Here is a 22,633-nt window from a genome sequence, read left to right as displayed (position 1 = left end):
GCTCTGTGGCTCAGGATCTACGCCTGTGACTGGAAGGTTGCAGGTTCAACTCCTGCGGGCGGCAGAGGAATCCTACTCTGTTGGGCCCCTGATCAAGGCCCTTAACCCCAACTGCTCCAGGGGTGCTGTACAATGGCTGACCCTGTGCTCTGACCCCAAGCTTCTCTCCCTGTCTGTGTCTCATGGAGAAAAGCTGGGGTATGTGAAAAGACAAATTCTTAATGCAAGAAATTGTATAGGGCTAATAAAGAAACATTATCATATACATGTAAGAATCTTTATTTCATCAAGACCAAGTGCAGAAACCCACAGCAAATTGGTGAGCACCGCTGCAGGAAGTAATGATCAGGGTTAACCATACAAATCCTCATTTTGTATCCATTCAAGTGATTTTGTGTTTTGGCATTTCTTGGTTCATCAGCTGAATGGGTTGTTGTCTTGAGGTAAATGAGGTCAAACTGAGTATGCACAGCCTCGGATGTAAGCACAGAGGAGCTCTCGAGACGTCTGCGAAGCTGCACTCTCATCTCCTGTGCTAAATTAATTCATTTGCAAGGGTGATTGTGTGTTCAATAGGCTCTGAAGAGGTATCACTGGCAAGCAAGTACGTCTTAATGCACTTCAGAACTGGTTCAGGGACACTGGAAATTTGAAGAGCCCACACTTCTTGTACTACATATGTTATTAAATAATGTCTGTGCCCTGACTCAGCTGAAGGAACTTTTAAACGCTAAGCATGTTAACTGAGCAACTAACTTGCCACTGGTTGGCTTTCTGTGTTTGTTGAGATCCGGGAGTTGCTACTGTGATAGAGTGAACGACATAATAAAGTCAAGGCTGTGGAAAGTGTGAATGACTGGAGCGCCATAAAATATTAATCCAACACAACCAAAAGCTCCGAGCTGCAGAGACAAGAGACGATATGGATCCTGCAGCACCCATCGGATCAAATGTTGTTGTCACACCGAAGTTTCTACACCTTGGTCTACACAAAGTAGAGCACGTCAGCTCGTCGTCGGGTGATGGGTTTGCAGGCGACAGGAGAGACCGTCTGGGCGCGAATGAGGTCGCTTTGGTGAAACGGGGAAGGCACGCCAGGAATGCTGTCGGCGAAGTGCTGTTGCTTTGTGAATACGGCGCGACCTGGGTGCGCGCTGTGTCCTCCGCCCCCTCGCCGTGGCGCTAGGACCCGGGGAGAGCGGAGACTAGCTGTTCGGCAAGCGGCAGCGGCACCGGGACTCCAATCGCTCCCCCGGATTCCAGCGTGAACTTCCCTCGGCTGACGTCAGCTGGCAGGCTCGGCTGTACTCGCCGCTCCGGACATAGCGCTGTGAAAAATGCTGCTCTCCGTGCCGCCAAGGACAGGACTCAACCCTTACAACGGCTACAACAGCAGAAACACCAAAAAGGTAAACCGATCCCGCGTTTCGCGGTCCGCCCCCGCTCTGGGCCGGCCGGCGGGGCTGGTTCGGCGGTTTGGGCTGACAGGATTCGGCGAGCCGCCGAGAGCTGCAGTGTCCTTGAAAGCGAGACGCGCGGAACAGCAACTTCAGTATTCGCAGAACACGGCTGCTGTTACTGTACTGTACCCCGCTGCCGTGCGAGTGTCACACAGAACTACGGCGGCGCCGGCGATTTCCTCCTTTTCACCTCAGTGGGCTTTTTGCCTTTTGGGTTAATGGCACAGAAATGTAACTACAGCGAACGAACTTGCGCGGAGAGTAGAGGACTAATATGATTATAATGGGGGTGGGTGGTGTGTTTGGGGGGGGGGGGGTGGTTGTTGATATAGTGTTAGTGACGAGGGACAGGCAAGGGGGGTGGGGTGGTGAAGTAATCGATTATTGCGACGAGAACGGAGCTGCACTCTCAGATTCACGATGTAAAGGGGGGGGGAAAAACACCTCCCTTCTCCCCCAGTCTTTTAAGAGAGCGGAGAAGTTTGGCAAAAGTTTTTTTTTTGTTCTATTAAAACCAAGTGGTAGGTTGCCCCACCCCTAAAAAAGGGGGACAGAAAGAATCCCACTACGAGGACTAGACTCGAGCTCTGCTTTGCCATCTTGACGAATCGTTAAGAAATTCAATCAAATCGTCAACCCCCCCCTTCGCGTTTTGGGCCAAAGACATTTGACAACCCCCTCCCTCCCCGGTGAAGGACTCGGGCCTTTTCTAAAGAAAAGACCATTTGAAAGATATTTCATACTTATGTAACAGTGGGTATATGCGCTACTCGCCCAGCGTTGCCGTGCGGTCAATTTTATTGTGACTTTGTTGCACTTGAGGGAAAACAAGTCGTTTAACTTTATGACGTAGAGCGAAAACTGGAGACAATGCCTTGTTCGCAAGTCGTCTCAGCACGAACTTCACAGCGAATTCCTAATACAAGAAAGATTGTGTATGGCCAATAAAGTGATCTTATAAAGGGAAACTGGCCGGCTGGGGTTAAACGGGTATCTTTGTAGACATGGAGGTTTCTTCTTACAGATTCAAGTTATCGCCTGTGACAGCAGGAGAGAATAGCTTATGCAAAACGCATGAATAAATGGGAAAGGTCAGTGGTAATCTTTGCACCTAAACAATCTTTTCCGAGCTGCCGATTAAAGCATCATGAACTGAAATGTTTACCTTATGGCTCCCGCTTGTATCCGTGCAGAACCCTGGCCCTCGGGGTTTCCCTACCCGTGTCTGATCATCTCCCCCCCCCCTCACTGCCAACGCGGTGCACAACACACCGAACCATCGGTCTGGAAGGTACTTCTGACTGTTTCTGCGTGCATCTTGAGAGTAAATACTTGGGCTGTTGGGGGTAGACGCAGAGCCTCAGATTGATTCTGAACATGTCTGTGTAGTATTAACTTAAATATCCCACTGAGTTTCTGCCGTGGAAAAACAACCGCAGAAAAGAGAGGGGTTTTGCAATTTGCTATTCCCCTTACTGCGTACGGAGCGGTTTTAAAATGAACGCCGGCCCTGCTCCGGCGACAGCCGACAGTGACGGCTCAGGTGAGCTCGTGGGGTCGGACTGCTGTCCCCCCCGCGCGTGCACCTCCACACGTAAGCCTTTCGCACCTCGCGCTCGCCCCGGCCAGGCAGCAGGGCTCGCCTTGTGCCTCGGCTGTCTGTCGGCGATTTCACCGGCTCTTCACCTGCCCAGCTGCTGCCCCCGCCCTCGCACCTGACCCGGCCGTGCAAAAAAAAAAACAAACACGTTAAATGAATTGCAGCAACGTGAGAACGGTAACGATTCTGGTCGTGGCGAACGTAAAATAGTCAACATTTGCTGGTCAAGTTGTGCTTTAATTGCATGTTTGGAAGCATATCAAGAGGTATCAAGACACGCCTGCAGTCTGTATTTGTGGTTGGCTTGTCAATGTCCGTCATGGGGAGGCTCTGAAAAACTCTGATTGTTAATGTGCCATAATGCTACACAAAAGCGGTGCTGGAAAGCCTGCACGAGGGAAAGTGTTAAGGAATGGAAAGAACGTGTATTTTAAATATAAATCTTACGGATGCGTCATGCGCGACGGTCTATGAAGCCTTGCAGCATGGGGTACTGTGCGTCTCCGATCTAACGCGTATGCTTTTGATATACTGTAGTGCTTTTTTTGCAGCGTCCTGTTAGGTGCAGTAAAACGTTAGATAAGGCGCATAAACCTCTTAAGAACCCGGCCCTTTGAAGAGGTCTGGCAGTATTGGTGTCACCTGTATGAACTGTATGTAGACAGAAAACAGATTAATTATTAGTGAAAGATGCTCCGTTATACATACTGACACAGGTGCTGGATTAAGTGAAACTGATGCACGAAACAGCCTGTGTTTTTTGAGACGATAGAGAGAGTCTAAGGGCGCTACCTATGGCCCAGTGCAGTTTCACCGAGAGGAGAGCACGGCGCAGTTCCACCCTTTCTCCCTCCTCCGTCTCGCGCTCCCGGTGGGAGCAGAGCAGGGCAGCGCTGGCCCGGGGGACGGGCCCTGGTGCCGGGCTGGATCCGAGGGAAGGAGGGAGGAGGTGTCGGGCGCTCTGGCGGGATGGGTCTGGGCGGAGTGTAAACAGGCTGTCGGCAGGACGCTCCGTCTCTGAAGCCGGCGTGGGGCTCGGGCAGCAGAGCACAGGACAGGATGAGTCCTTGCTGCCCGAGCTCAGCCACGAGAGGCTCTCAGTGCCCTCACACCCCGGCCACTGCGGACTTCACTGCCGGCCTCACCGCTCAAGATCCTCTTATTTAGACCTTCATCTCCTCTTTGTGCAAGGGCAGGTAGGGCTGTGGGGAATAAGAGAAGCCTGAGCCAAAAGCAGGGCTGTCAACTCTCGAGTCCTGCAAGTTGTATAGGAGCTTTTCAATGCCTAGCCGATTGATAGCAAAAAAAGGGCAATATGGCTTCTTATCCATATAAACTTGATTATAAGATTCCAGGTGGACAGGTAACCAGGAGACCCTGTGGTTCTCATACAGTGATTTTGCCCACCCTGGGTTTAAAAGTCTATGGGCAGGCTTCTGCCTCACAGCTCTTGGGTCCTGGGTTGGATCCCAGCATTGAGAGATCATTTGTGTGGAGCTTGCATGCTCCCTAACAGGCTCCCATGTCCTTTTGCTAGCTATTTCCCCACCAGGCTTCGCACATGCAGGGACGTGGGGTCATGTGTCTTTACCTCTGTGCTGCACTGCATTTTAAACATCAACAGCTAAACATTCCACTGCGCTTTAGCACAAACACCTGCGACATTCATCAGGAAATCCACAACCATTGTTGACCTTATAACATAAGGAAAGTTTGGTAAATTTAGGTTAGGTTTCGCCGCAGCTAACTGATTCAGGGATTTCATTAACCACGTCTTGAAAGAAGCAGGGCGTTTGCTTCGACAACATGCCAGGGTAGCTAGTTCCAGACTCCAACCACCGCCGGTTGCCCGTTTGCCCAAGACTTGAAATCCCATCAACCTAGACTGGACTATTACTGATACAGTCATTTCTCCAGCAGTGGAGCTACACGTGCTTACTGGAAAGACAGAACTGTGGAGGTCACATTGACATACGCCTCGATTCCCAGCACACAAAAACACTACCCTGCACTCGTGGAGGAAAGGGATGGAAATTGTCCTACCGGTTCCGCTTTCCTCCCATCGGTCCAACACGTGCTGGCTGGGTTTGACGGGCTTTTCCAAAAGGTCCCACATGCTGTGGCTCTGTGATGTATCGGCAGCCTGTGCTTCCAGGGTCAGCTCTGGCGTGTTAAGGCTGTCTCCGGGATGAGCCGCCCCTTCTGATAATGCACAGCTGGAGATGGAGCACGATCAATGGACGGGTCAGCAGAAGGCACCAGTGGGGGGGGAGTGTTGCTGGAGGAATGGCAGCCCCTGGCCACGGCCTCGCTTGCACCCTGCCAGACCTCACTCAGTTTATCAGAAGACCCAAACAGCTGGCACGATGACGTTTTTGAAAATGGCAGCTGATCCCTCCTAAAGGGTTCTAGTGTGGTACACCTTGGGGTAAAAGAGCCAACCACTGCAATGGCCAAAGAAGATAGGCGACATGTGTCAGCAAGTTCTCCCACCCTGTCTGACCTGCTTTGAGCTCTTTACTACAAAATAGTTTCCCGCTGCAACTTGGTCAAGTGGCCTCTTCAGTACTGACGATCCAGGATTTTCAGTGTGTCGATCATTGTTTAATACTCGCTGCGTACAGGGAAATGGTGAAAAGGTGCGGATTTGCCGTTGGAACATTTCATCATGACCAGCCCGTGAACTTCGCTGATGGCTTCAGGCTTTGCCGGTGAAGTGGACTGACAGTTTACCTTACCAGGAGGCCAAACAGGGGACTGGTCCTGTCTAAGCGTGTGCTCAAGCTGCCCCATTTCTCCACCAGCTTCAGGATTCCTGTCGGTTTCTGCCGCAGTGGAAGGCGTCGTGTATGTTTTAGTTTTCAAACCCTTGCTGTGACGCGGTCAGTCCAGATGCCAAATCCTCTTCATGTCAGCAGGACAGAAATGCCTCATGCAAGATGCACATTGCTGCCAGCAAGCCGAGTCTCCCTGCTGAAGAAACCACTGTCCTTGATTGCTTCCCTCTTGAGTTCTGGTGACTCCAGACATCAGGGATCGGTGTTTTTCGGACGTGTGGCTTGAATGTGCCATGTTTTTCATATTACTAGTTTTGAATTTGTGGGTGTTGTTTTGGGTGGGACTGGGCAGTCATGCCAGCAAAATGCCAGCAGCTCCACGATTCTGAACGATTCTTGCGCCAGACGAAAACAACCGCGTGGCTCTCAGAGATTCATACCTGCTGTGTCCAAACAGTTTGCACACTTGAGTTTCGGAACGAACCTTGAAAAAACACTACTGTGCAACCCGGCATCACTATCAGGCTTCTTAGATTTGTTTTCCCTGATTACATAAAAAATTGCAGAATGGGATTTATCATTCTACCCAACATGTATCTTCAAAATGCATGTAATAGTATTTTAAAAGTAAGCTGTAACAGCAATGAGAGGGATGAATCCTTGGTGAGACAATACCAGGAAAAACAGTCTGATCAGTCCCCAGCACACTGTCGCTAGCCCTGTCCCTGGGGAGTGCTCGGAGTCACATGACCGCGGCAGCGTGGTCATATCCTGTGCTCTCGCTCTGCGGGAGGTCGGGGCTGCTGGGAGGAGTGTTTATGGAGGAGGAGGTGTGGTTGAACGGATGTGGACAGTGGCACCGCAGGTCAGTTAGCCCGCTTTCCTGGAAGTGCAAGATGGAGAAACATCCCCCATCACATGTGGATACGCTAAATAAAACTCCCAGTCGGGCACCTTTCATTGCCCGTCTTCAGAAAGGAACCCAGCATGTCTCTCTCCTCGGCCCATGGCACAGAGGAGTCAGGGACATAAAACTGAATTGCAAATTATTTTCACCTTTTTTTTATCTCAATTGCTGTTCAAGTTAACTAGCCACGGCAGTGCTGCACTCACTTACATAAGACCTCTATAGAAAAATGCTTCACTATGCTGTTGGTTCCATTTAGCTCAAAAACAGGAATGGTTGAGCAAGGATGTCAGCTGGAGCACAGACACATCTCCCACTGTGTACCACTTAGGGGCCACTGCTGTGTAGCAGTCCGAAGACCACCCATCTGCCCCTGCCTTCCCAGTTTTGTGGTACTACACAGCATTCCCAGCCACAGTGGTACAGCCTGGATTGAAACTTGCAAACCCTGGGATTGCAGGAATCAACCACCTGCACTTCAGGCTCAGGCTTTTGACCGGATGAACCAATGGTGAATCTGCTTCAAGCACTTTGCCACTAAGCAGTTATCCATGCTCAGAAAACCTGCCTAGCACTGGGAATTTTGTGGATGGCTTAGGCTTGAGGTGTAGCTGCTGTACAAAGAAAATATGAAGATGCAGATACAAGATGCTCCCTATGTCTTATGATAGTAAACCGAAGGAAGAGCCCTCTTGGTAGAGGCACTGCAGTGACCTCTATAACGTTCAGACAAACACAGCAATGAACCCTTCACTTCTTACATCATTTAAACCATTATGAGAGAGGTAAAGCTATACTGAGCACTGCACCGAAGCCTTACTAAAAAATACATGCTTAGTTTCTATAAAACTAAAAATCTTCTAGGAGACTTACTTTTCTGAAAAATGAATGCAAATAAGTACTACTGTCCAGCTCTTTAAAGCAAACAGGAGAACCCAGACTTGGTCAGTGCCCGCAGAGTGATGTTTTAGAGCTTTTACATGCTCTACACTTCATCTTCCAGATAACCAGCAGCAATCCACACCCAAGCAGCCTCTATAAAACCCACACATGGGCCTCTTAAAAATTACTTTAGACGTTTTAAGGAGGATTGTGTGTGCGTGCGCCATAGTACCAGTTTTAAGCCCTGAAACAGATCAGCACTGCAGCATTCGTTCTTAGCTATGAAATGTGCTCCAGCTTTAGGGAGAAATTGCACTCTACGAGGCCACTGCTTTACTAGCACCCTGGGTAGTCTGTGCTGCTTCTATTCCTCATTAATCAAAGACCTGCCAAGGAAAATATGATCATTAAACTCCAAGCAACTCAAACCACATGTTGGGCAAGCATATGTGGCCATAGACCCAAGTGAGCTAAAAATGAGACAAAATTCCCGTCACTTGTGAAAATTGCGGTTAAACAAAAATTCCTCCCTGCGTAGAATTTTAATATTGCCCTTTGTATATACAGCGCCTGCTATTCCTTACTGCTTTTCCATTGCCTGCATCTCTCCAGTTTGACATCGGATTCTCATCGGTGAGTTAATGAGGATTAGAGAGGCAGCTTCTATGATCTCGCCTGCCAAACCGCCCGCTGTCCCTCCAGCAGTGTCCAGTATAATGCATATGAGGGTGACCCATTCCTCAGAAAGAAACACTACAGCCTTTTCTGCTGTCCTGTATATAGAAACTTTAAGTGCCTTACAGTGATATTTCATGAAAGAACAGCTATAAAAAATAAAGAATATTATCCCTTGATAACTTTTATTTTCAAAACAGTAATAATTGCTTGGATTGGCAATGTGCTTTTATATCCCAAAGAGCTGCAAGTGCCTTTACGCATGTATGAAGTCACCCATGTGCTCCACCACCACAGTGATGGCAGCAGCCCCACTGCACCACCAATCAGGTGGAGGAATGAGGAATGGAATGAAGAGGGGTAGTTAAGGAGGCCAGATTAAGGAAATCCCGGTCAAACACACAAGTATAACAAAAGAAAACATACATGGAAAGCGTGTGGGATTCCGCACCAAAAGAAAAAAGAGGGCTGATTAAATCCAGTTCTCAAGACAAAGAATGAATCTGCCAATACTCCATCACCTTTCCTGGATTCGAAAAGTTTACAGTCATACTTCTGTCTGGGAGATCCCCTTCCTGTGTGTAAATACAGCCAAGCGGCATAAACTGCGCTTCCAAGGAGAGGACACTGTTCAGACCGAAGGATCATTCAAGGATTGGAGCCCCCCCATGGTGCCGGAGGGCAATTCTTGATGAAATGTGGCGGGAGAGGGCCGCGGGGGTATGTCCGCCGCTGCGATGCGGTCCGGGAACCCCGGGGGGGCTGGAAAACCACAATCCATGCCGGGATATTGGGCAGAAGCAAAAGGAGGAAGAGGAAGGAGCGGGTCTCGGAGGACAAACGGCAAGAGCCGACGTGGATGTCTGTGCCCCCGCACGGTGCCGGGCGGCTCGCCCGCATCCCTTTGTGCCGGAGTTCACCGGGAGTTCAGGTGGCGGGCCGGAGAATTCTTGACGTACAGTATCTCTTTCCCATACCTGTGGTTAAGGGATAAATAAAGGAGAGGAGACGGAACAAAACAAAAACTCTGCAAGGGGGAGAAAAAAGGGCCCTTTGTGCGAGAGGTGATTGCAAAACCAGATGGCAAAGGGTTTCAATTACGGAGCTTCTTCCACCCTGCCCCCTTCTCCCAAATTCCCCCCTCTTCTGTGCCAAAGTGATGGAACCGGAAAAAACCCCATGGAGAAAACAATGGCCACCTTGGTTTTTCTTATGCCCCTCTTAACAGACAGAATGTATAGATCCCGATAAAAACGTGTTTCTGACGCCTCGTTCCGATGTGTTTCTCAATCCGTGACTTAGGGGGGCCCACCCTCATTCCAGACATTTATCTTATTCCAAGTTGGAAACGGGATGCTTTTGAGGGGAATGGCGCTTGCTGCGAGTGGCCCAGGAGCTGGCTCTGAGTGCAGACTGCTGTAGGGTATGGACTGTGTCATCTGCCAACTTTAGGCTGGGGAGTCTCGGAACCTTTTGTTGGGCAGCCCAAATCCAAGCACCGAAAAATCAGCGATTTCTGAAAACGTGGAAAAATTCATGTGCATTCAGTCAAGCCCATGATTTTTTTAATCAAACATTTTTTGAACCGCAAAACAGAAAATTCTTCAGTTCTCATGAACCTTAATTAAGTAAATTACTTGCTTAGTAAATCCATAACATCCCCTGTCCAATGGTCACTGCCTGGCATAGGAATCTCTATCTCTGGTCCTGGACTGCCCCAGTCCAGTATGATAGGCTGATCTATAAAAAACACCCACTTTTAAAGAATTAAAGAATTTTAAAAGGAATACCTGCAATTTACTAATCACCTGTGGAAGTAGTTTGGGTTAAGGTGACTGGTCCTTGAGAACAAAGAGATGTTCATATTTTTGGCCAACCATTGCCAGGATCTGGGGGCTGTAGTCGGTCAGGGTATCCTAGGTTTGCAGAAAAGCAGTGTTCCCTTTCACCCTTGACCTGTCACATGCCCATGGGCTTGCAGTGCTGCCATCAAGAGCTGCGTCACACCTCCAATCACTGCTGCCGTCTCCTGTGTGCGTTCCAGGACACATGGAGCATAAGTCTCCAATTGGAGCACGCCTACGGAGGAGTGTGTGTGGACGCAGCATTCCTCATTTCCCCTCTCTGCACTGGTACGAGGGTCACAGCAGTAATAGTTACTGGCGATTACAAACGTTGTATGGTATGAGAAAAAAACAGAAATAACTGGCGCAGAGTTCTTTGGAGACCAGTGGTGCACAGTAATTCCCTCCGTCAGCGTGTTTTAAATGCAGTGTTTAAGCAGTGAAAGATTTTAAGATAAATGAGAGGGCACTGAATGGACCGACAAATCCCAGATCATGAGTGTGCTCCCCCAGGAGTGGAGCTGGGAAAACTGAACTAGCAATCCAGAGGGGGAAAACAATCCTGGTTGTGGAATAAAGTTGCTCTGTAGTTTTGCAGTTTTGGGACAAGCAGAGAATCTGTATCCACACGGCAGCTTTTTAACTCCTCTGCTGCCGCTCGTGTGTCAACCAGATTTGATGATGGCCATGTGCTCGAGAGAACATTCTGCAGCTCCTTCAATAGGTAGAGGTTACCTTATCACGAGAAGCAGCTTTCTGGTTGATTTAGATGTTTGTGAATAGGTACAACTTAAATTATGGAAGGCATTTCATATACAGCCACAATGCCCCAATGTACATATTAACTGAAAGAAGACTGTATGACAAGAGTTAAAAGAAGGCTCAGCTGAACAGTTAATCTTATGTATTCTTTTTATTTATTGTTGTTGTCATTCTGTAAAGCGCTTTGAGAAACCACCTTTAAAGGTGCTATATAAATTAAAGTTTATTATTATTATTTTATTAATCTTTAACATTCAGGGTTTCTGCCTGAGCGGGTTAGTGCTTCCAAAGCTAACCTCAGAGGAAACCGCAAAGGCATTCCAGTATTGCCCAGTGAACACTACAGAAAATGGAATTGAACTTCACGCATCTTAATTTTTTTCAATTTTCCCAAGTTGAGGGAACAATCCTGAACACTCCAGCCTGTGTCGCTAGCTTCTATAACAGAGGGCTCTGTAGGTCATGTAATAGTGACTAAGAGCAAAAGAGGACTTGATCTTCTGGCGGTGAGGCATAGAGTTGTGGCTCTTCCAGTGCAGGATCCATTTCAAGTCAGTTTTAATTACTTAATTGATCGCAAGACAAGTCTAATTACAGCTAAGTAGGAGAGGCCAAAGGTGCCAACTTTTTACGTTTTTTCCATGGACGCTGGGTGCTTCTGGGAGGATATGTATAATCCCAGTTGACGGGAATAAGGAGACAAATTGAACTACGGGTCTAGCAGGGCCGCCAGTAGAGTAGAGGGGAGAATGGAACTCTTCTGTTGAACATTACACTTCTCGTCATGGGTGCACATTCCTGCCTCCTTAGTTTTCTCCCTGCACACTTGATTCTCTGGAGTCAGCACCTATGCATGAGACGGTGACAGTGGTCCTGAATGGCACTGCCATATCTGTAAGTGGGCAGATGGAGAAAGGATTGGATACTGTGATGAATTTATCTGGCTGACTAGGTGGTTTTAAAAGCGACTTGCACTTGGACTTGTTTATATGACTAGGCTCTACTCTGTGGAAATCTGAGCGAAGTACCTTGCTAATCAAGGGTGCAACCCACAACCTTCAAGGTACACGTCCAGAGCCCAGAGCGCTCTCCCCGGTAGAGTACTGTGAAGCTGCGGAGGAGATGTTCTGTCCAAAACCCGCAAGCCGGAAAAGAAAACAATAAAGGCTGCAGATATTGTACTTGTAGAGCAGACAGCTTGTAGGCTTGCGTTTCTGTAGGTGCTCCTGGGCTCTTCAAAGCAAGGACCAGGTTTGAACAGCAGGTCACAATGGAGTGGTTTTTTAATATATTTTCTCTGTGACTCAGCAGAAAGAGGGAGGGGTGGATGTTTGTGCTTTTGAACTTTTGCTCAGGGATGGGATTTTAATTTTGGAGGGTGGCAGGGAAACGAGGAAAGAATCTGGGACTAGCTGGATGAAGAAAATTAAAGCAAAGAAAAAGGAAAATAATATCATGTCAATCGTGCATTATTTATAGGACTTCTGCTGCGAGAAAGGATGGGAAGGATTCATTTAATTTACTGTCATTCTGTGGTGGTATGGATGTTAGCACTGCTGCTGTACAGCTCTAGGTTTCTGGGTGCAATTGCAGACTGGGGTTCCTTCTGTGTGGAGTTTGCATGTTCTGTATTGGGCTTCAGATTGAGCGTCGGTTTCCTCCTAGCGTCTAACAGCAAGGTTAACTGGCATCTCCGGATTGTCCCTGTGTGTGTGTGCCCTTCGAGGGACTGGAATCCTGTCCAAGGAAATCTTTCGCCCTGTGTGTGCCCTAGTCTCGGTTAACTCCGCACTGAAAAGTACAAACGCAAAACATGTTCAGGCCGCGGAGCCGCCTTCTGGAACTTCTGGTGGTGGAGCGAACCTCTGCTCGTACCTCTGCAGCTGGCACATTGCTTTGGCCCTCCTGCTCCAACCACAAATTAATATCAACTTATTTCATAGTGACCCCATAGCCCTGACAGACCCTGTCTGCAAGATTATAGCAATTAAAAACGCCAGCCTCTGAGTCTGCCTTCCTACTCCAGGCCCACTGTTGTAACTGACTTTGTTTAACATTGTTTCAGGACAAGCGAGACTAACTTCCTGCCCTCTTCCCCCCCCTCCCACCCCTTTCCTTTTCTTCTGGCGATGCTCTGCTGCTGGCGGAGAGTCAAATTGCACAGATTAATGTCTTGGAATTCCAAGTATTCCCCGCTCAAACAATGCGCTCATTACAAGAGGGGTGTTGGCTTTTGCAAATCTGCCTCTCTCTCCTTCTCCAAAAGAAAAAGTTGCCCTTCTCAAAAGGGCTGGGAGGCTTTTTAGAAAAATCAGACAGGGGAACCTGTAAACTGCAGAATTCAACCAGGACCTCTGACCTGTAATTTGACAGGAAGCTGGAAGAAGTTATTCTTTTAAATAACTAGCATTTTTAGCCCTCCTCTTCCCAGTCCCTCATCCTGCCTTTTCCACACCTTTTTTTTTTCTAGACTGTCAGTGGTTTTGCTTGTGTGGGCGGGAGTAGCAATTTTTTTTATACAGAAGGTGAACCTTTTCTCTTCCCGGCTTCTCATACCGAAAGTTTTTTTTTTCTGTGCACCCCCCATCCCCCCCCCCACCTCTACCCACCACCACCTCGTCTCCCGCCTCCCTCCCTCCCCCCTGATCCTCAAGAAGCAATCCCGACTCGGGATTGTGTAACATCCTGGAATGGGAAATGAGTACAAGGGCTAGGAGAGAAAGGGAGATTGTTAAGGACGAAGAGAGAAGAGAAGGAGAAACGAGCCCTCCTCACTGACTTTGAAACCTCTCATGCCACTGAGCAACGCAGAGCTGACATCTGGATTTTAAGGATAAATAATTGGCATCCGAACGCGGAGTTTGGTTGGAATTCCTTGAGTTTCTTGCTTCGCGTACGTCTGGGGCAGTGGCGTTGGTTTTGGCCGTCTGTTGGGAGAAGCTCAGGCTACCTGGAGAGGATGATCTTCTCGGCTGTGCCTCTCCGAATACCTTCTGCAAAGCAGGTAGGGTAGAGCGGGTTACTCTGGGATTCTCTGTGGCTTCGCTCCCTTGCTTACAACATCTGCGTAATCTTCTCTTTAAAAAAACAACTGAACCCCCCCCCCCCAGAAGCATGGAGGCTATACACTAACACAAAATAGGCTCAGTTTATCGCAAAGCAGGTTTCACGGTAAGCACTGCAAAAGATCTTTGCGGGTCTGGCGTTTTGGAGTATTGCTGGATATTTCCGTGCAGATGTTGGCTGCTGCCTGCCTGGGACCATGTGCTCGGCGCAGGCAGAGCCGGTTGCAGGTGCCGCAGGGCTTTGTGCTAGGTCTGGCTGTTGTTCTTTTCACTCAGCTTGATTTGTTTCCAGGTTTTTGCAGAATTAATTTTGGCTGCGAGCAGTCAGCTGGGTTCTCATCAGGCGCTCCCACAGACATGTAGGTTAAAGTTGATTGGCTTCTCTTAAGTTGTCAAAGGTTTAATCTCTGGTCCTCGTGAACCGACCACATCTCAGTCAATTATGTCTTATGCTAGGAAATTATTATATGTAGTGTGTCTAAGCAGACATCTTTCTCAAAACCTTGAGGCTATTAGCTATAGCCAATACTTTTATTTTCACTGACTTCTGTGATGTGGCTCTATGCTGTAACACCTTGATGCATTCACATTTTTTAAGTTTAAAATGTGGACTTATTTTTCCTTCTGAAGTTCCTCCTTAAATTTCAGAAGTAGCAATTGTGAATGAATGTGGCTCACCTCTAGGTTCCAGGCCAAAGGAAAGGAAATAGACCTGCTGAAAATTGTGCTGTCATCATCTCCTACTCTTCACACTGCAAGAGCACAGGTGCTTGATAAACCAGAGGGGTCTCTGCTTCGTGATGAGCTACTGGAGAGCTGGGCAGCCTCGGACCCACATGAGTGCTCCCACCTGGGAAATCCCAGTCATGGCTAAGTGTGCCCTGGAGTCCAGAAGTCACTAGATTAGATTTGGGGTACACCAACAGGGGACCTTGACTACTTGAGCCACTTTAAAACCCCATATACAAGAAAAATATTAGATTGCAACCTTTGAATCCTAACACTGCAAGCTCACAGACACAGAGTGATGCACATCTCATTTTTCCCCAAAGTTGCGTTGTCCTTTTGCAACAGGGTTGATAAAACTCTACAAAGTCTGCAAACTGAAGTACCACAGTACTGCACAGGAGAAAATAAGGGAATCTGTTAAACAGCTGGGGTCTTTGCTTTTGCACTCTCGTTTTTGTTCTTGGCTGCAGACAGACTTGGGGGTTACCGTGAGTGGAGGAACTGAAATGCTCCCCTGAAATCAGGTGATATGGAAACATGTTTGATGGCCTCCAGACTCAGGTTCTGCAGCTGCTGACTTGATTGGGGATAGCTGTGGGTTTGTCGTCAGGGTTTTCGGTTTTCTGAGGCTGGTGTGTGTGCGCGTGTGCGAGCGATGATGACGGTGTGCCTCATCGCCTGGGAGGCCGCTTCGGTGTTCTCTCCTGTACGGTGTCCCGGCCTAACCTGTCCAACCTCCCCGAAGGCCCTACACCTGCTCACACACACACACACACACACACACACACACACACACACACACACACACACACACACACAGGCCCCTGCCTCTCCGCTGTAGATGTACCGCTACCTTCCCAGGGTTACAGTCGCTGCACTGAGTGGAAGCCCCTCAGTTCCACTGCAGGAGCATTGAAGAAGGTGGCAGAGCTCAGATAAAGGGCCCTGCCCATACAGCTTGGCCGGTCTCTGCAACAGCTAGCTGGACATTTCTAACCAGCTCATGGTCCAGAAACAGAAGCTGGCTTTCATGGCTGAAGCTGTAGCGTGAGAACAAATATGACTATGATAGGATTACCATGGCGGAAAGTCACTGAGAACAGCTCTAGATGTTCCAGGTGGGATAACAAAAGACTTGTGGAATTCAGGACTGTCCCATCTTGGATGCAAAACACCTCAGTGCCTTTCACCACGTTACCTTGTGCGGAGAATAAAGTCCATTGTGCAGTTTTTTCATTTTCATTTGGGACTTGGATACATTTTTCCAATATTTGATTTAGAGTCTAAATAGCTCAGACGTATTGTACCCGCAAGCGAGCTGCCTTGGAATGTTGAACAGCCTTTTCTTTTCACAAAAATGCTGAAACTCATTTTCAGCATTGTTACTAGGACAGACGACAAAGCTGCCCGCTAGCACTCCGCAGTGAAGTAAAGGAAGGAAGGGTGTTGGCAGAGCTATTTTTGCCTCACGCCAAGGTGTTGTCCGGTCTGTCTGGGGCCAAGGCGATGTGGGAGCTTTCCCATGGCTCTCCTGCGCTCACACCAGGCACTCTGTGGCTTGCCTCCACATTACACAGTCTGTGCCACGACGGGACGTCCCGCAGAGGACCGGCAATCCTGTTTTACAGCTCATCACAGCTGTGGTCTGCGATCATGGGAAAACAGACATTATCGGACCCCGAAGGTGAAACAGGGCTGTCAAAGACGAGCCTTTACTTATGCCTTTTGCAGTCCTTTACAAAGTGGATGTGTTGCCAAACTTTCTCCCAGTTTAACAACTGTGAGGAGCTCTAGCAAAGAACTTGTGTTTTTGAATGAGCCTTGTGAGCGTTTATAATGCAGCTAGTTACATTTAGGTATGTTTTAATGTATTTGTGATATATGAATGCCTGCAGGAGATCCTGACGGGGTGGTAGTGGTGCAATAAGGGGCCTTAGAAAGAGGGACAATAACAACTGAAGATAAAACATATCTTTTTGCAATGAGCATTTCAAAGTCAGTTCAAAGAGGGACTACAGAATTAGTTCCTTTTATGTCAAATCGAAAGCGCCTTACATGTGCACACATGCACAGCTGGTCTTTTTCTGGAGCAATGTGATTAAAGCAGCTTGCTCAAGGGTAACAGTAGCACCCCATCCTGGATTTGAGCCCATTACCTTCCAGTTGAAGACACCAGAGCCCTGACCACTACTTCCCATTCCTGGAGATGACTGAATGTTTAATGTACATACAGGTTATAGAAACTTCATCTCTTTCGTCTTTACAAGTGGGATTTCCAGGGGACTCAACACTCCAGCCAGAACCAGAGGACAACTTCAGGGCCAACAGTGAAACAAGGAAACCTGAGAGAACATTTGAAATTGGGAAGCAATTCTGTTCAAAAACTTAAAATCAAAGAGTTGTGGGAGTCTGGTACAAATGGCCAAGGCTTGTTGTTTAAGGACGTTCTCTGGTGGTCCTTCAAGAGACAACTGGACAAGATCCTTGGATTGATAATCCTCTACCATATAAAATAAGCTAGATGGGGTGTCTGGCTTCCTCTCATATGTAGCCTTACTTTACATACTTCAGTTGCATCCAGGGGTATCTCATTCTTGTTCCTTTCACTGTAGTGAGCCTCGGGCATGAGATCATGGCCCAGAAGTGGTTCTTGCTGGGCTGTTTTGTATGGCAGGGGGAAAAGCCAGGCGCACCTGAGGCAGGGAATGAAGGAAAGGGAGGGAAAGAGGGCGTGCAGATGCAGTGGGACTAGGAAGGAAAGGGAGGGAGGGTGTGTAGTCTCTCCTGCACTCTGCAGTGGGACTGGAGGCAACAGGAAGGCACAGTGTGGAGGCAGGGGGCTGCAGGGGCATGTCTGAGTTGGGAGAGCATGTCATCGCTCAGGTTCCTGGAATGTGGCTGCAGTGATGAGGCCAGGCCTTTATACAGACCCTGGGCAGGTCAGTAAAAGACAGGGAGGGAGGATTGCTCTCCTTTAGGAGGCTGATTTACCCTAGACAGCTATTCACTTAGTCTGTTGTGTGGTGAAAAACGAGAAGAGTCTTTTGACAGAACTCTTTTTCATGGTGTTATTTCTGTCCCTTATTAACAGAATAACAAAGACGTTTCCGTTAGACACCACTAATGTTCTAGCAAAGGAACAAATGGAAAAAAAAACCTCCCCCTCTAGTTAATCCCATTTTTTGCATTACATTTCAGGCATGTACTTGTGGGGTCAATGGCACAGAGTTCTCCAACAGCAGCAGGCAATGAACAGTAACGAGCTGTTCCTTTGCTTTATTCCTGTGCAAGTCTCCGTCATAAGGGGAAAACTGAAAGGCACCGAGCTACAACGCAGTCTCCTCTGCTCTGTCTGAATTGTAAAATAGGCATATTGCAGAAGGAAAAGAGGAAAATGGGCACTGTGGTTGTGATCTCTGGTGGCTCTTACAAATGTAAGTCTTCTTGAAATGCACACAACTCCAGATTTCCTTCTCGGTGTGTAACAGGTTTAACGTGAGGATTGCGAGAGCTGGAATCGGGGAGGGGCGCGCTCAATGGATGACGAGCCATATTTCTTCCGTTTCTTCGGCTTCCAGACGTACTTTGAATTTCAAAAGGTTTGCGCGACAGATCTCGGGCCCCGTCTGAGACTGCAGGTGCTCCGACAGATTCTCCCACGTGAGCTCGCTCCTGCAGGTGTGCGCCTCCAAGGCAGTAATAACTGCAGTGCTGAAAGCCAGCGCTGGGGTGGAGCGGTCATTTCGGGGGCCTGTCTGCTCCGTGTCTGGACTGCGGGCTGAGGCGGCTCATTGTGCTTGTATCGCAGAGAAATGAGGAAATAAGGCCAGGGGTCATCCAGGATTGCCTGGGTCTTGGAAGAGGCAAGCCCTGTACTCCAGCAATGCTGCTGATCAGCAAATCGTACTTCATCTTTTACCTGATCAACAGTATGGCTGAGGTTTATAAACTTGCCTCCTCAAAGACCTTTATATGCTGCTCAGCATATGATAAATCTAGTTTAATACCACCCAAGAAAGTGCTGAAATACCCTTACACAGGCACATGTGCCCTCTGACATTAAAAACACTCAGTTGTAGCTGCTATCCTGAATGCCTGGACATGCAAGGCAGCTGGAGAGAAGAAACTCTATTAGCACAGAAGGAAAAAATTAAAAAAGCTAAGAAAAATAATAAAAAACGAGATAAGCAACTATCAGGTAGTCACCCTGTTGGGTAATTTTTGCCAGCAGATGACCATTCATTCATGCTTTATTCTGGAGCAGATTCTGACTATACTCGGGCTTCAAAGTATAGCAATGTGAAGTGGCTATGTTAACTATTAAGCCCTGTTAAGGGCTTGCTTGCAAAAAAAAAATTGACTGCTTTTTTCATCCTTATCATAATATTGATAGTAAAACCCTCTCTTCACCCAAGCACGAGAAAGGTGCAATGAGCTCTTACAATCCTGAAGGCGTCCTAGTCCTTCAGAGGACAGACACACAGCGTACACTACTTTAGCAAGGGGGGAAATTTCTTTTCTGACTTTTGGATTGAGACTACGGTGTGATGTCAGGGGGTGGAGAAGGGATTGGGGGGGATCGCAGTTTGGCACGGTTTACCCAGCGTGTAATAAAAGGAGGGAAAAAAGAGGGTGAAAGCTGTGATTGCACACCCTAGGCGTTCCCACACACAGCGATTACGAGCGAGCGCTAATTTTCCAGAGCTGGCAAAACACCCAGACCGAAATCACTTCAAGGTGGAAGGGGAAGGGGACGGTGGGGGAGAGGGTGAGAGAGCCCTAAATTCTGCCCTTCTTGCCTCCTGCTGTTCATTTGCCAGTGACTGTGAGGCATGCTGGGGAGGTCTGGCAGGAGGGGGGTTTTAAGGGATGCCTCCCCCCCCCCCCCCCCCCCCAAATAAAAATACTAGCTTTCAGTGTACCAGCTTCCACATTCTCTCCTGCCTGATAATTACTGTTTGTGGTTGTCGCAGGACAAATAGCACCACAACACTTTTTAAACCCCAGCTTTGATCACCATCTGCAGGTGCCATTGCTTGGGTAATTGGCGAGCTTTTGTTTCCCTTAAGCTTGCTCCTGGGCCAGACAAAATTTATACTCGGGGCCCCGCATTCTCGTTCGCTTTTCTCTCTCTTGCCAAAAACGTTTTTTTTGGAATCAATTGATTGAAGTGCTCCAAATGCACCATGTGCCCGGTCGTTGAAATCACTCCGCAGCAGGACTTTACATAAGCAGCACATTCTTTTTGCAAAAGCTGTGGCAAATAAGTGATGGTGTTTTGCGCCAGAAGGTTTGCAAATTGTAACAGTAGTCCTTTTGCAGCAATTTAATCTGTTACCTGCTCTTTCCAATCTTTTCTTCACACTGCATTTTCTAGGACTTAATATCAATGTACTGACATTGAGAACACCCTTTCACTTCTGCAGCAGATCTTGGTTTGCTATGGTGAGCTTCCTGTTCCAGACAATGGCTTCTGAAGATGCCGTGCAACATTGAGAAAGTGATGTGGGGACATATTTGAGTGGTGCACCACCCTTGCTGCATGCTACATTACCAGGAGGATCCTTGAGATTGCACTGCAATGTGCAAATGTGCAAATTTTCTTTTTCCTCAAACGGTACCTTAGCAAGCCAAATATCCTCTCAGATACCATAAGCAGGAACATAGCTTGCCAAATATCCACTTAGATACCGAAATAACAAGACAATTACACAGCTGTGTAATTTGATTTGCACGGCATCAGAAGTAACAAGAGCGCACAGATGTTGGAGACGTGGGTTTCAGGGCTACACCGATGCCAGCAGTCCTCCAGTCCTCCCCTCCCTGTCCAGCAATGCCCTGTGCTGGTTACCCACCATGTGGTACTGATGTCCCAACTCTCTGGGAGCTGAAGTGCCTGGTAAGCGCTTAGAGTAACTCAGGCTCAACATGCCGCCTTGCCCAGTTCTGATCCGAGTTTGGCGCTGTCTAGATGAGGCACAGCTCCACCTGTGTGTGTCCTGAGGGGAATGGAATGAGAGCCAGGGAATGTCGGGACCAGGGAATTGGTAGGGTGTGGATCACTACAGTCAATCCCAGACACTTGATGTCACTGAACTGTGCAACATTTAAAAAATGTAACCACATCCTGGAATCTTTTCTTTGCTATTAAAGACAAGCGACCCTTTTAACAAAATCTTGATAAGAAAAATGTTTCACAGTTTACCTTTATATCAAACAGCGTTAAGCCTGATTTAGACATTGCTGGACAGTACTAACTGGCTCAGTTATTGTAGCTAAGAATTGTAGTTGATCCTTTGCTCAGATCTGCTTAAGCCGCCATCACACATTTAAATCTAGACCTTCGTAAAAGTTTTTTTTTCCCTCCGAATGCTGTTTTAAGTTCAACAGGAAACAGCTAAACAAATGTTTAGTTGGATAAACAGAAGGCATACTCTAAACTTGCGTTTAACTATTCATGGATACCACCCTTCTTCACATTACTTCAAAGCGAAAAAAAAAGAGAAACATTCCTGCTGTAAAAAACATTGAAAAGCACGTCAAATCTTAAAAGCCAGAGGTTTTACTCCAAAGCAGGGGAAGCAATGTCTCAGATCACTCATGCACATAAGACTGAACAAAAATGCCCTTAAAATGAAACCGGTATTACTACTGGACGTATTCTTTGAGAAAAAAAAACTTTTGCGTGCTTTCACGCCTGACTGGATGCGAGTACTGGGTTGGCAGAGAGGTGCTGGAAAGATAGCTAGTGCGAAAATGACAGAGTTTCCCCCAGGCTGAGCACCGAGGATAGTGAGAGAGGAGGGGAGGAAGCAGTGGCGATGACGGGGGTTAATTTCCCAGAAACAGCTGAGCCGCACTAATGAGACACTGCCTTCTGACTCATGGGCACATGAGAAGGATTAAGCCTCTTCCACTGATGAGCTCGGGCCCCAGTTAGGCTGGGAGGACTGGGAACCACATGATCTCGCACCTCCTTGCTTCGCAGCCACTTATCACTTCCCCAAAAGGCACAGGATGGCCAAGTTAGACAGCATTATTTGGCCAGACTGCTCTGTGGGGGGGGGGGGGGGAGCAGGAAAACAAATTCCTCCCGAGTCGCAGCACCCGTCGTGCTTGGTGGGCAGCTGGAAAACGGAAAAGACCGGAGGTGTCGGAAAAGGAAAAGGCGAGGGATCTCTCGGCGGTGGAGGAGCATGAGCTGCACAGCGAGTCTTCTGGGGCAAGGACCCAAGCTTCAGCTCTGTCCGAGGAGAAGCAGACATTGCTGTGTGCGTCATTTGACGAGTGTGGAGAGAGGTGGCAAAGTCAGCGCAGCACTTGACTCCCGTTGCGGGAACGAGGAGCAGGGGGTGGAGGGGGCTAGGAGGGGTGCTGGAATAATTTACGCGGAACAGGGCAGGTTGAAGGGGGAGAGGGGGGAGAAGCGATGATGGCGGGGGTGGGGTCTGGGTGAAACGGAAACAGTCAGGAATGTTGATCACAAGGGGTGATAGTTAGCGAGATGGAAGCTCGTTTTTTGTCTCTTCTGCGGTCTCAGTGTCCCCTCCCCGTGGAGATATTCCCAAACACACGGGCTCTGTGCTGTGAGCTTGCGACCGAGCAGGAATTTCCTAATTGTCCCTCTCTGGGGATGATCCCTGCGGCTCCTGTGATTTAGAAGCCTTGTAGTCCCCGGGACCTCGGATTACGAATGAATGGAAAAAGAAAACCATGCCTGACGCGCTTCCTGCCCAGGGTGTGACAGCAAACCGCTGTGACCAGAAGAGGTGGGGGGAGTCATGGGGTTATTTGACCCCAGACGTTTCCAGATCTCTGCCTCCCTTCTTAATTAGCCACAAAACACCACCTTCCACTGTTTTGTCTTCAAACTCGGGATTAATTTCTAGGATGTCAGAGTAGAACCTGTGGCATTCTCATCGCAATCAGCAC

The 22,633-nt window shown here is 48.2% G+C and overlaps 1 protein-coding gene across 3 annotated transcripts in view; it reads left to right on the top strand.

Moving 5' to 3' along the window:
* Window positions 1-1,069: 1,069 nt before the first annotated feature.
* LOC148678477 (RNA-binding motif, single-stranded-interacting protein 2-like) overlaps window positions 1,070-22,633 on the top strand; it is a 56,667-nt gene continuing 35,103 nt past the window's right edge. Inside the window, exon 1 of one of the 3 annotated variants that reach the window (XM_088633600.1) lies at window positions 1,070-1,409. In XM_088633600.1, the coding sequence (XP_088489726.1) occupies window positions 1,338-1,409 (72 nt within the window). In that variant the 5' untranslated portion in view covers window positions 1,070-1,337. Of the gene's footprint in view, window positions 1,410-13,580; window positions 13,912-22,633 lie in introns of those variants that run through there. The other 2 variants (XM_088633599.1, XM_088633601.1) reach the window with 2 other exon arrangements.

The sequence above is a fragment of the Lepisosteus platostomus genome, chromosome 1 (genome assembly GCF_059453375.1).
Source record: "Lepisosteus platostomus isolate fLepPlt1 chromosome 1, fLepPlt1.hap1, whole genome shotgun sequence".
Classification (NCBI taxonomy): Eukaryota; Metazoa; Chordata; class Actinopteri; order Semionotiformes; family Lepisosteidae; genus Lepisosteus; species Lepisosteus platostomus.
This window is presented reverse-complemented; position numbering and strand designations above follow the sequence as displayed.